Source organism: Microchirus variegatus (genome assembly GCF_963457635.1).
Source record: "Microchirus variegatus genome assembly, chromosome: 1".
Lineage (NCBI taxonomy): Eukaryota > Metazoa > Chordata > Actinopteri > Pleuronectiformes > Soleidae > Microchirus > Microchirus variegatus.
This window is the reverse complement of record NC_139802.1, coordinates 19,866,530-19,882,760: the sequence shown is the minus strand read 5'-3', so window position 1 is coordinate 19,882,760 and position 16,231 is coordinate 19,866,530. Positions and strand designations below refer to the sequence as shown.

At 42.2% G+C, this 16,231-nt stretch overlaps 1 protein-coding gene across 1 annotated transcript in view; it reads right to left on the bottom strand.

The window, feature by feature from the left end:
- Window positions 1–1,437: 1,437 nt before the first annotated feature.
- The window catches only part of tgfbr2b (transforming growth factor beta receptor 2b), a 28,407-nt gene continuing 13,613 nt past the window's right edge, over window positions 1,438–16,231 (bottom strand). The window contains exons 4-10 of the mRNA XM_083897405.1: window positions 12,020–12,318; window positions 11,683–11,931; window positions 11,487–11,600; window positions 10,655–10,792; window positions 10,072–10,213; window positions 3,966–4,093; window positions 1,438–1,839 (exon numbers count right to left, since the gene is read on the bottom strand). Of these exons, the coding sequence (XP_083753531.1) occupies window positions 1,579–1,839; window positions 3,966–4,093; window positions 10,072–10,213; window positions 10,655–10,792; window positions 11,487–11,600; window positions 11,683–11,931; window positions 12,020–12,318 (1,331 nt within the window). The 3' untranslated portion in view covers window positions 1,438–1,578. The remainder of the gene's footprint in view (window positions 1,840–3,965; window positions 4,094–10,071; window positions 10,214–10,654; window positions 10,793–11,486; window positions 11,601–11,682; window positions 11,932–12,019; window positions 12,319–16,231) is intronic.

Below are 16,231 nucleotides of genomic sequence, written 5' to 3'. Positions count from 1 at the left end.
GTCATCTTTTTTCACACTTTGCCGACTCATAGGGCCTCCAGAGTCCCAAATATAAGGATGACAATGATTAAAAACTAGACTTTGCATAATATGTCTCCATTAAAACAGCCAAAACAAGGCATTACCGTTAACTTAAACCATAACCACATGACGCCAGTTGACCCTGACCTTGACTTAAAGGTCATTATAGGTTCTACCTCACTAGGACCAAGTCAGAAACAGGAAAAAAGAAGGGAAAGTAAATGAGCAGAATAAATGTGACAGGTATTGGTGTGTTATTCTTTGAATTCTTACTGTACACTACATTAATGTCAGATTCATACAGTATTTGGGATTTTTCCAGCCACTTAAAGCTGTGTTTCCACAGAGTAGAACGGTTCAGTTTGGTACGTTTTTTTTGGTTTCCTTTAGTAATAGTACTGAAATAACCCGGCTCCGTTCCCCTGGGGAACCAGAGTCAGGGTACGAACTCTCACCTGGGAGAAAAACTAAATGTTTGTTATGAAGGGATTTATCCTTCAACACATTCAAACTAACCTTTTTCTGTTTTAGCTCAGGAAAATTGGAAAATCTGTCCATTTTTTTTGTTCTGTCTGGCAAATAAATAAAAGAAAGAAATACAATTAGAAAATAAGTAAAATTCTCCAGTCTGCAACACTTATTCCTGATGAGATTACCTCACATTCATTGTCTGAGTGCATTACAAATGAAACAGAGCAGGTTTTTTTTTTTCTTCAGTTTTACAGAAATAGCTTTAATTCTTTAATGATGTACAATATTTGACACGTAAGTAACATACAGGTGTGGGTAAGGCAGTGAAAACATACTGTACATAGAGAAAATACACTTAACCTCTGCATTCATATAGAAGGCGTAGGGTTGCTCTCCCCTCATTTGGCATTTCATTGTCACTATGTACACTGTGCTTGTTTATCTGGCAAACACGTTTTTAAGTAACGCTGGGTAAAACACACACACACACACACACACACACACACACACACACACACACACACACACACACACACACACACACACACACACACACACACACACACACACGCTCTCACACTTGTCTCCCTCCACTCTCATTCTTCTCGTTTGTAAGCCTCAAGCTTTGTTGTTGTTGTTGTTGTTGTTGTTGTTCTTTGCACTTTAGAAGCAAACATCCAGTGTCCAGGCACTTTTAGGCAAAAAGCAAACTCCAACATAGAATACAAGAAGATATCAAAAAACGTATTTATTGCGTAAATTGCACATTGAAATGTATTTATATATATTTTTCTGTTCACTTGATAAAAGAGGACTTTCACTTCTGAAAGAGAGAGCGGGTGTGAAAAAAATCCCTGTGCTCAGCACATCTTTGGAAGCTTCCAGTTGATCCGTTTTTCTTTGGCTCTTCAGCGTTTACAGCTGATGACGATGGTGACTTGTTACAAAAAAAAAGCAAACAAACAAACAAACAAACCCCAGAGTTTATCTGAGCTGGGTTACATTTAAGATATGAAACACTGAAACTCATCCTGCAGGAGCTCAGCTCCTGAATATCACTGTAGAGATGTCCCACCAGGGTAGACTTCACTTCTCGTCGCTCACTGAACAGTCCACAGCTACGACGTCCTGGATTTCTGCGATTTTCACCTCCTTCTCGGGGATCTCCACCTCTATGGGGATCTTCAGCTCCTCGGGAATCTTCTCCTCTGACGAGCTGCGGCAGGAGAGTTTGTCCAGCTCGTCCTCCATGGCGGAGATGCGCTCGGCGACGCAGTGCGCGGTGAGCCGGGCCTCGGGGTCGTGGTCCCAGCATTCCTTTATGGTGGCACAGATCACGGCCACACCCTGTCAATGAGAAGAGGACGACAATAATGAGACAGTGCAGCGTATACGCAGCCTGATTTAACGCTAGAAATAGGATATGTGCAAGAAATGGACAGAGAATGAGCAGGGTTTGTCACCAGAGAGTGAAAACCTTCTCCCAAAGCCCAGACTTTCTAAAGCAGAGGTCAGCAACAACGTTAGAGCTTTTATTCTGCAAAAAAGGAACTGATTCACAGAGATTATGTTGCTGGATTGAAAAATAAAAATAAAACACTGCTGTTCAGTGCCAAGTTTGCAAAGTAAATAACTATCATCATATGTTTGACTAAAAGATGAAGAAGAAGAAGAACAAGCAGTGATTCTCTAAACTGAAATGATGCTCATTTAACAGTTCAAAAAGGGGAAAGTATAGTTTGTAAAGAGCATTCATTTTTACATTTATTCTCTTAAAAGAGTCTTTGGAAAAATAAGTTGTGATTAAAGACAATGTCCACATTATCAGCAGGCGACTGTTGGCAACTTAAGGCAGCGAAAAAAACCGACTGAAGACGTTTTAAGACATGAACAACAGTCTGTGGCACATCTGAACTACTGTTTTAAACCCATACATTTATTAAAGTAGTTATACATATATATATAAATATATATATACATATATAATGAAAAAGGTGTGTGTTAAATATTTTTGATCAATAAAACCACACAAACATGCTTTCTTCTTCAAGCCTTTTTTTTTTTTTTTTTTTACTTCTCAGCACCAAGTGAATGATATTAAAGACAAATTCAACCATATCTTTACGACAAATGTTTTATTGTTAATGTCTATAATGGTTTTATTTTATTTTATTTATTTTTAAGAAGAAGAAAGAAGTCAGTTAGGGTGATCGATCACACCTGCTGACCAGCCTATAGGTGACCACTACACATATATAAGGGTGTTTCCTGATGAATTTGTAAAATCAGTTGAGGAGGATCCACACATGATAAGGACTAAGTTGTTCCAGCTCTGCTGAGCCTGCACCTTCTCTATCGTCTGCAGTAAGTGCAGCTTTGTTTCTGTCCTACATGGTGGAGTTGTTGGCTGTGGTTGAATGCGATGGTCAATGAAAGCAGCGTCAGGTGAGTGACTGACACAGCTGCTGCTGCTGCTCGTTACCGTCTCTGTTTAAATGCACGTTTGAGGCTGGTGCTCAGATGGCTGAAGTCTGTCGAGCAGTCAGGACAAACACACCACATGTTTGTTTGTTTGTGCAGCAGTGAAACTAAAGCTGTTTCGCTGTGAATGATCCTGTCTGAGTGTGTGTCAGTGGGAACACACTATGACAACAAGCCATACTACACACCTGTGGCTTTATTCAGATTACCAGTTATCCAAATACTTTTCCATGGATGTGGCTCAGTTTGGATATTTGTCTAATATAAATCTAATCCAATGTATTAGATCCAGTATAATCCAATTCAGATTAAGTGTCTTTGCACAGTGAAACACGGGCATGTAGAGAAGCAGAGCTTCGACCATGTGGGGACATTTTCTGTGTCATGTTGTACAAAGTCAAACTTTTATCACAGTTATCTGGTAACAGATGTGTGTGTGTGTGTGTGTGTGTGTGTTCTTGTATGGGTAAAACTTTTAAATCATAGGGCTTTTGGGAAAGTGAGGACATTCTGGCTGGTCCTGTTACCCCCAAAAAAGGACTTTTTAAGGGTTAAAACTTGGTTTTAGGGTGAGGCTGAGGCACTCCGGCCTTGTTTAGACCGTGGCCCAATCCAATCAGAATCTGATCTTCCTGACCAACTGTTCACATTACATATTGTAAGTGATCACATCTGATCTGCGCGTGTCCATATTGACATTTCTATAGTTACAGGCCACGGAAAAATAAGTATAGTCTAACCAAAACAATCAAAATGGACGACAGAAATATGTGCCTGTTTTTGTCCCAAATGGTTTCTCCAGAAATATCTCACTGTGACGTAGCAATGAGTGCAGATTGTGTGTTTTATCGCCTGTACTTAGACTGAGGTGGACCACAAAAACATGACTAAGTCATCTTTTTCCACACTTTGCCTACTCATAGGTCCTCCAGAGTCCCAAATATAAGTATTAAAATTTGCATAATATGTCTGTCTGTGTGTGAGTGTGTAACCTGATGTTTGAGCCAGGTGTCGGGGATCTCCGGTCGTCCTCTGTCTCTCAGCACATTGTCTTTCATGCTCTCCACACAGGGGTGCTCTCGCACTTTCGATCCGTACGCCGGCTCGTAGTCCTTCACCTCTGCAAACACAAACGCAGCCACATGCAAATCATCATTCAATCACCGCAGAAGAAACAGCATATTTTCATTTTCTCTGTCATTTCTGTCGGAGCCCTCGTGTTTCACTTCCAGGCATGAATGTGGGAGCAATATGTGGACGAGGCAAACACTGCCTCCACTCAGCCTCAAACTATAGCAGAGACAAACATCAACGTCTCAAGTCGGTGGTATCAGCCGACACAGATGGATGCAATAAAAGTGATGCCAGCATGAAAACAGAAGTACACAGTTAATAGCAGGGTTTATAACTGAGTCATTTTAAAGGCAAAAAAACAAACAGGTGGAGTTAACGTGGTTTGTACTTAGTCTATGAAGTCATTTCACATTAAAGCACGGAGCTGGTTTTCTACCAAGCTGCCATCTTAGTGAACTGGCACATGACGGAGGGGAATAAAAATGTTTTTATGTTTCCCTAAGAAGAGAAAATCACATTCAGCTAAAAAGCGATCACTCACAACCCAACTGTTCAGAACACTAAATTCTTTACTTTGTGTTTGTGTGTTGAAAAACTAGCAGGGGGGGGAAAAAGAGAGGATAATGTCAAAACCGTAAAAAAAAAAGGGAAACAACGTTCCGGGCCTGAGTCCAGACATCATGAAACTGAACTCACAACAGCTGCAGCCAGTCTCCGGCCTCAAAGACGAGGCCTTCAGGATCTCACACTGACTGGAACAACTAACATTTACCGTACACCTCTTCACACATCACACTCTTATTTTTTAAACGGCGTTTATTGCAACTTGTTATGTTTCCAGCCTGTCAAGGGTTAAAGGTACCGTGTGTAAGAGTTAGTGACATCTACTGGTGACACTGCAGATTGTAAGAAAGGAAATATTAACCCTGCTCAACCCTCCCTTTCACCAAGTGCAGGGAACTTCAGTGAACTATGGTGCAGTCGGGATAGTGCCTGGTATTAACCCTTCTGTTACCAATCCGTAACTCCGAGGCTGTTTGATATCTCGAAAATTGTCAGCTGAGATTGTGACAGCACTCCACGCGATCCTCATGTGGAGGATAAAGCAGTTGAAGACAGACGGATGGATGGATACCGGAAAGCAGAGAAATAGAGCTTGTCATTAAGGTAGGCCTTCAGGACTTCCGCAGAACGACCAACATCCAATTACAGACAAGATTCACCAGCGCGTTGCGCGTTTGTGACGTCAGCTTATTCGGAAAGGGCTGAATAACTGTCAGATATCGAAAGTTACATTTATCTTTGGGAAAAAGGAGCTTAAAGGGGCAGAAGCCTACATTTTTTACGATACTACAGCCATAAAATCAATATATGACGGTCATAAGACCCCCCCTCCCTTGCATCACCTCTTCTTCTGCATAGATTTCCAGTGTCACACGCTGTGTGCTGCCATGTCGACAACGACGTAAGCCACACGCGAAGTTGTGTTATTGTATGGACTCGTCTTTGCTTTGTGAAGCAGTTTTTGAAGAAGTCGCCATCGATATGCGACAAAAGCAGAGGAAGACGCAGAGCAGTTTTGGCACCGCCTTCGCGTTAGCTGTGCTCGGAGCCACTGATGTATTTCCATTCACGTGGAGTGGAGACGCATCAGAGACTTGTATTTACACTTCTGTTCAATGTGGTCACAATGCGTCTCCGACCACCTCCAGAAGTGGTTTGGTGCAAGAAATGTGCTGTTATGACCTCAATGCGTCTCAGGTGTATTTAAACCTGTACTTAATCTGATTGCAATCCAATCACAGAAAACGCATTTTAATGCCAGACACAAAGGGGAGCCACTATGTTCACAATGTATACACATTCTATAATTGCTATCCTTGAAAAATTGGTGAATGGTGAAGGATGGAAACCATGTACAGGTTTGTTCTAAATGTACAATGGAATCTATGATATAAAAAAAGCTGCAATATCATCATATAAATCGGGTCAATGCAGTATCCGCTACTGTGCCCTCATGCACAGGAAGTGGGAAGGTTGGACTGGAACCACCAGACAGGAAGCTGGAGGGCTCGGATTGAGACTGTGTGTAGTGAATTTGACTCCTACAGGCCAACACTTCCTGTTTTTGACATGTGGAACTTCCCTTCTTTTTAAAAGTTTTAAAACAGGTTGGACCCAGCCGGGTACGTCCCACTCCCCTGGAGCTCGTTTATGTCAGGCCTGGTGTTGTCCTCAGCTCTGTGCTGCTTCTCCTACAGCAGAGCTGGTATAAATACCACACATTTTCCTGGACTGGATTCAGATTGTGGAAACACAGGCCAGCAGAGAGCAGAGAGCACACTGACCGATAATAGCAAAGCTGAAAACAGGAATCAGAAAGGTTTTTTCATTCTGTGTTAAGGACTTGGCTGCTTCAGTCTTTTCCTAGGAATTCTATCTTGGACATGAAAGAAAAGAGGGCAGACAAATACTATCAGTACAGTCTGAAAGAAATGTGCAGCCTGCTTTTCTTCGCTTGACATTTGAATGCTATGAGAAGAATTCCATCCATGGTTTGGTTTTAAAACAGATTTCACAAGAGCCTGTGACCAGAATCCCAGTCTCAATTTTCCCTCGCCGTCTGGGGCCTTCAGTTAAAACCCTGGTTTATGCAGTCCAAGGGGCGGAAAGTGGTTTACGACATTTTCCTTTTCAGATTATCTGTCTGAAACCTTTGTGGCCTGGAGGTCACCAGAAACCTCTGTGGCTGACTGCGCCGTCTGGGATCTTCTATCTTTAGAGAAATAGCAGCTTTTATCCTCGACATTCATGAGACTCACAACAGACGTACTGTATAACATGACACTGAGCGCACGCGTTTTGTCTGTGATCAGGGTTTTATTACCCAAAGACTGATTTTGATGACATTTTCCAAGGATGTAGGTTATAGCCTGAGGAAGAAATTATTAGATTTTGGTGGTGAACCAGATCCAGAAACTGAGTGGCCTTGGCAGGCGTTTGTGCTTTCTCTAGTTCAATGTTGTTTTTCAACGGGACCAGGAGTCAAACCACCATCTTTCCCGTTAGTGGATGACTTCCTTTTCTTACTGATCCACACGTTTATGATTGACAAAAATGACATGCATGTCAATAAGTGTGTTTTATAGACGGCTAATTTATATACTTCTGTATTTGTTCTACATTAACAAAGCAGAGTAAACTGTTAAAGACTTCAAATTAAAGCAAAGAAGAAAAGGTCAATAAATGTTATCTACTAGTTATGCACAGGGCTATTTTTCCAGATGAATCAAGGACTTCTTTGATCAGAAATTGTTGAAAAATGTTGATCAGTGTTTACCAATCCTGGACATGATGATGTTCTCAAATGATTTCTTTGTTATATGGAGCAAAGACACGAGAAAATATCCATATTTAAGAAGCTGAGAAATCAGAAAGCTTGTTTTAATTAATAAAAAATCAATTACTGAAATAGTTGACGATTGATTTAGTTAATTAAATTGTCTCAGGCCACACCGGAGTCGTATCTCCAAACGCAGACAATTAAATGAAATAATTATTTCTTTGTCCACAGAAAGCTACTTCTCATATGGAAGGCAGCCATATTAGCCTTGCTTCCTAAGCGGTACAGTTCTATTTAGTTCATAATTTGCATTCAAAGTAAAGGGTACAAAATATCTCTGCTGTAGTTCAGAGCACAAAGTGTTAACCTTAACCCTAACCACAACCCATTAACACCATACAACAATTCAAGTCTTAGGCCTAAACCTAACGAGACCAGGTTTTGTTGCCCATGAGGAACACTGGTCCTGACGAGGTCAACGTTTATGCCAGAATACAGTCCTAAATACAAGTACACACACACACAAAGTACACACACTCGCACACATGCAGTGGCCAGCTGCTGGTCTGCCTCCCTTGTCAGCCACAGGGTTTCTTGGCCCAGTGTGAAGCCTTCTCCTCGCTCCGTTACTCTGCCCGAACCCTCCCTGCCACGCCCTGCAGGCTAATTCAGGATATGTGCATAAAACTATAACTGACCACAACAACAACAAGAGCAGCAGCAGCGGGCTATAATTCTGTCCTCTGTTGTTGGATGGAGACAGGGGAAACCCAGGCACACACAGGCCCAGATTGAGACGTATAAATACAGGACTGTACATGATTATGTTAATCGACCTTTGTACCACACACACACACACACACACACACACACACACACACACACACACACACATTCTGTGTCCAGTTCTGAATGTCCCAGACCCAGATTGATCCTCACGGCAAAGTCGTGCATCTGTTTCGAAAGAGTGGATAGATTTTTGGAGGTGTGGTCGGGGGGATCTACACTTGCTTCATGCAAGATTTGATTTATTTACTGTATCAAACATATGGTCTCTATTCATCTATTTCAATGATAGTCCAACAAGTTTCACAACAATTCGCCTGATGCAAAAATTAGATTTTACCAAAATCCCCCCCCCCCCCCCCCCAACATCTTTAAGACCCAGAGGATTTACAGAGCTGATATTTTGATATTTGAGATGTAATTTCACGCCTGTGATGACATTCATTTGGCTACAGTGGATATTTGATCATATATATATCAATTTAATATTTCTGGCCTTGTAATTTAAAGTGTTGCCAAATAATGATTTTTCCTTTTTTATTGTGAAAAAGATAAAAACTGATTCACGGTCACATCTTCCAAGACAACTGATTGGTCTCACACTTTTCAGGACACTTGACATGAGCACTTGACTCTCATTGTGTTGTCTTGTGAGAAACTGCACCTGCAAGCAGCATTCCTTACATTCCAGCGGAGGTCGAGCTGAAGTGTGACAGACGAGACCACCAGCTTCACTGCTGCTGACCCACAAAACTTCACTTACAGCAAACCCAGAAAAAAACCCCCAGCATCCTGAACCACACCCACACAGAAATGTGCACTGCTATTCTCTTAAGTAAACTACATTGACATCCATTCATTTGGAGAGTCTAAACGAAGTGTTATCACAGGACCACATAGAGACAAACAACTGTCCACTCTCACACTCACACATACCCGGGTCTTACTGCAAAGGCAAAAAGCTCTACAGCTTTTTTAAAAAATACCTAAAGATGAGGAAATGAAGTAGAGAGGAGGAGCAGACACCTGCTGTGAGGCTGCACAGTACCACTGAAACAGATAGAGGGAGATGGAGAGCAGGACTGTAGCAAAAGCAGCTCTGTGTTTGGTGACAGAATGTCATTAAACTGTGCCCAAAATGGTGAAAATGTCACTTAAGTTTGTCAGAATCCAGAGAAAGGCCAGGCAGACACGGGGAGAACATGCAAACTCCGTGCAGAAAGGCCCTTGTTCTGACCGGGTCAGGAACCTGGGTCTTCTTTTAGCTAAGATAAGAGTGCTCCTATGCTTAACCATCACAACTAAATGCCTAACCCTAACCCTAGCCTCAATCCAATTCTAAGGGCCAATTCCAATTCCTATCTTAACCCTCAATCTTAACCCTCAAGCTCAACCCTCAATCTTAACTGGCCCTCAAAACCAAGTGTTGAAGGTTATTTTAGGAATTGGAATTCACCCTAAAGCTAACCCTAAAACCAAGTCTTAACCATCAAAAAGCCCTTTATCGTGGTGACAGTACCTGAGGACCAGGCAATATGTCCTCACTCCATATGGTTTCTACTTTGTTTGCATCCTCACAAAGATACCCATACAAGCAACACTTTTGTTTTTGCCCCTGCTTTGCATTAAACTGTGTAACATTTCACAAATGCAAACAAAAAATCCTCTGAAATGAGTGAACGTTTCGTCTTGAGGGCAAAAAGGGGAAAGAATGCTGTTTTGTGATCAGATAAAAGCAGAGACGTCACCTCCACTTTCTACTTAATCCTTTTTTTTTTTTAAAGTTGCTTGTGATTCAGCTTGAAGACCTGACAGGAAACCACTCCATCCTAAAACAGGCATCTATGTGTGTGTGTGTGTGTGTGTGTGTGTGGGGTTTCTGTGGGCGCTCTGACCTCCAATAGCTTCACACCTCGAAGTCATCTCCCACAGAACCAGGGCCATGGAGTAAATGTCAGTCTGTTTGAAGGACTCCGTGTTCTCCAGGTCCAGTCGGGCTTCCAGAACCTCTGGAGCCATGTAACGAGCCGTCCCCACCTGCGTTACAAATACTCCAGTCAACATATATATAGTATATACAGTACAGACCAAAAGTTTGGACACACCTTTCCATTTACTTGAATGAGGAAGTGTGTCCAAACTTTTGGTCTGTACTGTATATATATACATACAGTATATATAGTCATTTACATCAAGCAACGGATTTAATTTAAAGGTACAGTGTGTAAAACTTGACATTTAGTGGTCATTTTGTAGCTGAGTTAGCATCAGAACTCAAAATAAGTTTAATTTGTCATGGCAAGTTCAAAATGGTGGCCACTGTAGAGCTGATATAAATATATAAAGCTTGAAAAACAGTTTATATAATCAGGTGATTGTACACTTTAAAAAAAATAATTCACCAGAAATTTTATCAATGTGTTTTTTAAAATTAAAGTTCTATCTTAATGTTGTAACTTCACGGCATAAGTCTTTGACCTGTCCACTGTTGGCGAGGTCGTCCACAGATAGACTGCTGTCCAGACAGAGAGCCAGACCAAAGTCACACAAGCAGCACGTCAGGTCGTTCTTCACCAGGATGTTGGAGCTCTTCAGGTCACGGTGGACGATGGGCACCTGCAGGAACAAAGTGTGGAGGTCAGCAGTTTGCTTCCCATACACGGGGATCCTACTTGGCCTTTACCACCACCAACAACAACAAGATCACAATCTCATGTGAAAAATCTCCACTTTGTCCCTAAAAAACACGAGAGTGCAAGCGAGGGCAATAGTATGTGGAAGAGCTGAAGTCTGCAAAGTGTTCTATTCTTGGCTGCACAGTGCAGCATAGAGTTCTACACAAACTTCCAGACTCAGAGGATTTACATTTTATATATGCCGGCAATGTGCCGAATAGTGTCGGCAAATTATGGTTTTTCCAAATGCTAACTGCTGTTAGCTGTTGGAGCCTCAGTGACGCTGACATAGTTTCCTGTGTCTCATTTGCATTTAAAGAGACAGGCACTCAAAAGCGAGCGTTCTGAACAGGGCTGTTTTGGCAGAGTGATTGAACTGCTGTGGTGCTTCATTCTTAAGGTATTTTGACCAAAGCATGTGACAGACATGTTCATTAGGACACCAGGGAACTAGGTTCACTTGGAGAAATAGGGTATAATGTCTACTTTAATATAGTGTTGGTCCTCTTTTTGAAGCTGTAACAGCAGCTTCCACATGTCCTGGAAGACTTTTCTCAAAATCTTCATCCCAAATTTGGTCAGGGCTCAGTCCACCTCTGTTCTTCCACACAAAACACACGTTCACACAGTCGTACCTTAGGGCGTCCACACAGCAGGCGGTCACTGTGGAGGTGCGCGACACCCCGAGCCAAAGAGCTGCCCAGGACCTGCAGCTCCTCCCAGCTGATCACATGATGGGTCAGGTATTCCTGAGCAGAGGGGGACGATGCATTTTAGAGGCAAAAGAAGAAGATGTTCAACAATATTATCAGACATGCGTCACAGTCTCACCTGTAGGTTTCCTCTGGGATGGAACGCAGTGATGAGCCAGTACTGCTTCTCCACCTTCCTCTCCTCTGCTGTCAGGAAGTGAAGGATGTTCTCGTGTCGGAGGTCAGTGTTCGAGAAGACGTCCTTCTCGTTCTTCCAGGAAGCATACTCCTCATAGGGGAACATCTTCACCGCCACAGTTTCAAACTGATCTGACGTTGTCTGCTTCAGCTTCGCCTTGTACACCTGAGCGAATCGACCTTTGCCGACCTAAGAGGGGAAATGAAAAGTTTCAGTGATGCTAGTTAGAACAACGAAGTGCAGAATAGATCAGGCTTTAAATAATGGATCCATGTACCAGCAGGTCCAGGTCTATGGGCAGAGGCTCAGTGTTGTGGTTCAGGTTGTTGGCGTGAGTCGAGCTGCTGTCTGACCTGTCGTCGTCCATCATTATGGCACAGGCGTCGCTACAGTCCAGCCCACCGCCTCTGGGCTTGCGTTTCTTCATGTTGCTCTCCCACTCTTGGCTGAGCATGCGTTGCCGGTGCTTTCGGTACCAGTACAACATTCCGGCAACAATGATGACCATCACCAGCAGGGGCAGCAGACTCACCAGGATCACAGATAGTAGTGTGTCGTCCAGAGCCGGATCCACAACTGGACAAGTGGAAACATGGAAGATTAGGATTAAAAGTATGAGAATTACGGATTCTTGTTGGTATCTAAACAGCCTTTGATATAAAATCATAAGACATAAGTAGTGATTATTTTCTACTGTGAACTTTCCAAAGATGATTTTTTTTATACATGCAAACATGCGGACAACAGTGTTGAAGAATGGTAGCAGCAGTATAAGCTGGGGCAACTTTTCAAGTGGGTGATTTCATGTGAAGTTCTTTCACTGTATCATGGCGTCATAAAACCGCTGCAGTGTAGCTGCAAAAGCTTAGCATAGGTTGGTTTGATTTTGCACGTCTCAAACAAAAAAGGGCTATGATATTGTGTTATTTTGCACCCATAAGATGTACGAATCATCATCATCATCACTCTTCTCTAGAAAAAAAATTCAGCCACCATTTCTCTCAACTGGTTGCCAGCATTTTAAAGCCTTGAGATTTTGCTATTTTTGGCAGTGCCATGTTCAGGTTCTGCAACCAGGTGGTTACTGGACAATACCAGCTGTCAGTGACACAAGTGTGCTCTTTTTACCTCTAAACGGGAACATAAATCACAAAATCAACATCAGGCTCTTTAGAAGACCCGAAACGAGTGATATAGACCATTAACTCTTCAACAAACTGATCATTTCCCATAGACTTCCATAGGGAGCAGAGTCACCCTCTCGTGGATATTCGGTATAATGTTATTTCCTGATTGGCTTCAGGAGGAGCTTTGTTCATGGTCTATGGTTCCAATACAAACACAGAGGTGGGGAAAGATAGCCTCCCACTAAGCCCCATGTTATTTTGCTTCCCTTCATTCTTGCTAAAGTAAATCTGACAAGTTTATCTGAAGTTGAATCTCCTGACGATTAAAGAAGCTCTGGACTGAGTAACGGGAATGCAGAAGCAGGACACTCATGAGAGCAGCGTGTTCTTCCCTGCGCTGTAAACGCTGTTCTTAAAATAAACCTAAGAAACACAGAGACAGTAGAGTGGCTCCATGTTTGAGAATCACTGTGCCATGGCAGTAACTGCCTTCCTTGGATATGACGACCAGCTGGACACAACGGTGGCCAAGCCTCAGTGTGTCGACAGCAGGGAGGAACAGTGGAGAGCCTGTCTGCTCTGGGCCTGGTGAAGCTGCTCCTTTGGTGGGCCGGAGCCGTTCACACCACGAACGGACCACCTAAGAAACTCGACCCTGCGTCTATTATGCGTTTAAAACTTTCCACCCATGAAACACAGCTCTCGAAATGGCAGCTAAGATGAATAGTAGAGCAATTGGAAAGAAACACCAACATTTGACTGAATGTACAGTACCTCTTGGGTCATTCTCTCAGAATTTCATTTCCTTGATTTTGGTGTCAACTGATAGGTGCAATTACAAATTTATGAATAAGAAATCCTTTTTATATCTCTTTCTGCCATTTACTCAAACATTTATTTTCTAAAATAATGAACAAAATATGCACAACACAACATTATTCCAGCAAAAAGTTTATTACAAATGTACAAAAATGGTCAATGTATTTGCTCATGAGGAGCTGAATTCTTTGCTTACTACTTATTACTACTACTACTACCATTTGACACCATAATCAATGAAATCGGCCCAGGAAATTAAATTCTGATGTAAAATATAGTCGGAAATGACGCCATTTTGAAATTTACGTGGCCAATGGGATTTTTCAAAAGAATGACCCATTCAGTCAAATTTTGGTGCTTCTTTCTAGTTGTGAATGTTTTTTTTTTTGCTTATCTGCTCTACTAGAATAAAAGGTTGTCAGAAGAGTCGAAACTATGATTGAATGCGTCACTTTTGCCGTGACTTGATCCGGCCTGTGTCTGCGCTGCTGTCATATCATTATACAACCTCATTAAGAGCAAAGTGTGTCTGATTTATACGCTTTTAAACTCAAGGCTGCTGTGTGATCACGCGAGTCAAAGGTGCACTCACACACACCGAGATGAAGAATACGATCATTTCGTGATTGTAATTTTGTGATTATCAATAAGGAAATCTGGGAGGAATAGCTTTGGGCAGAGCTGCAGATGCAGTGAATCTCAAAAACACACTGATTTCAAAGGTCTGCTAGTAAAGTGGGTTAAGACCAAAGACTTCCAGACAGTCAGAGACTACCTCTCACATTCCACGCGTCTGTACGTGTGTGTGTGTGTATGTGTGTGTGTGTGTATGCGTTGAGCATTTTTAAATTGCTTGGAGGGTTTTAAGGTTTGTTTCCTCGCTGTTTTATTCTGCTATGATTGGACGGTGTCGTTGAGCTCAGACAGACGGTGCCAAGACAAACTGGTAATGAGACTCGTGTTGCCTTTTCCCATCAGGATGCCAGAGTGTTTTCATGCTGTGTTCAATGAGATTTGACACATCATTTGTGCAAAAGCGGGGAGATCATTTACTCACGTCATCAGTGTGTGTGTGTGTGTGTGTGTGACTCACGTCCCTAATACTTTAACCAGCTGCTAATTAATTAAACACCAACGTTGTGAGTTGGAAATTGAAGCAACTACAGTATCCTCAGAAAATGACAGAGCCAGACATGAGTTCATGTTCATGGATACGTGGGTGAGCCACGTGTCTGCGAAGGTTTTCACACACGCTGGAACTTTGTCGGCCCACTGGACGAGTCCTTCAGCCTCCTCACTATTTAGAATGGAGGTAAAACGCTTGATGTCGTGTGGTGGAAACCGCTCACTGCACACGGGAGTTGTTGATCCATCACTGTTTTCATCAGTCCAAATGTTTTATTTTGGACATTCTGTGTTTGGATTCCTTTGTTTGATTTTACCCAAGTGATGCAACTCATCAAATGAGGCAGCCATTGTGGCCTCACAAGCTAAAAAGGCTGATATCCTCATGGGCTTTGGTGTGAGAAAGTGAGCAGACTTAAGTTTCCAGCAGTAAAAGCCTGTCCAAAAGCAGAGTTTCTCAATCCTGGTCGTGGGAGACCACTGTCCTGCTCCAACACACCTGATTCAAATGATCGGGTTGTTATCAGGCTTTGTTGCAGAGCTTCATGATGGGCTGACCATTTGAAACGAATGTACTGTATTTTCTAGTTTATTCAAAACACCTTTTTTTTTTTTTACACAAGCCTAAGCCAGGGACTACAAGGGATCACAAATTAGCCTTGGCTCAAAATCCTCTCTCTATGGAAGACATCTGTTTCATACTACTGTGATATGTTATACTGTTTTTTTGAATTGTACCTGACAAATAAAAGCATGAATAAATAAATAAAATAGCAAATCGCAGGCTGTGATACATAGCAAAGTCATCGCTGACTACAACAGCGTGGATAGTCCAGACACAGACGCACACACAGACCTTGACAACAGACTCATGTGCACATCTTTGTAATATACAGCAAAGATCTGCACATGAGTCGTCACAGGAGACACAGGCAGGACTTAACACTGTCCACATGTGATCAGATCACTCAGGATGGATATTCATATCAGATTTGATCAAGGCCTATGTCGTTGGTTTTGTCTGCACTGAGGTGAAACACATTTTTTTGCATGGTCCAGCTTTAAATTCATTAAGCTATACATGACCAACACCTCTGTGACCTCGGAACTGTGACCATTACTGCGTAAGCAAGACTCATCAGGTCAGGTTGTGGCTATACCTGATCACGTTCCTGTTGTCAGCATCTGTACAAGAAAATATGACTTCTGAGAAATGTAAAAGTACCACAGACTCACTGGTGTCAAATAAGAAAACTCGTAGAACTCACAGTTTCAATTTCATGTAGTTCTGTTCATGTTAAAGCTTTAAGAAAGTGGAATTTTAAAGTAGTTTTCCTGCCATTTTAACGTCAACTTTGACGGAGTGCTGAGGTCACTCCTTTGACAACTTATTAAATTATTAACTTGTCCAGAATAAA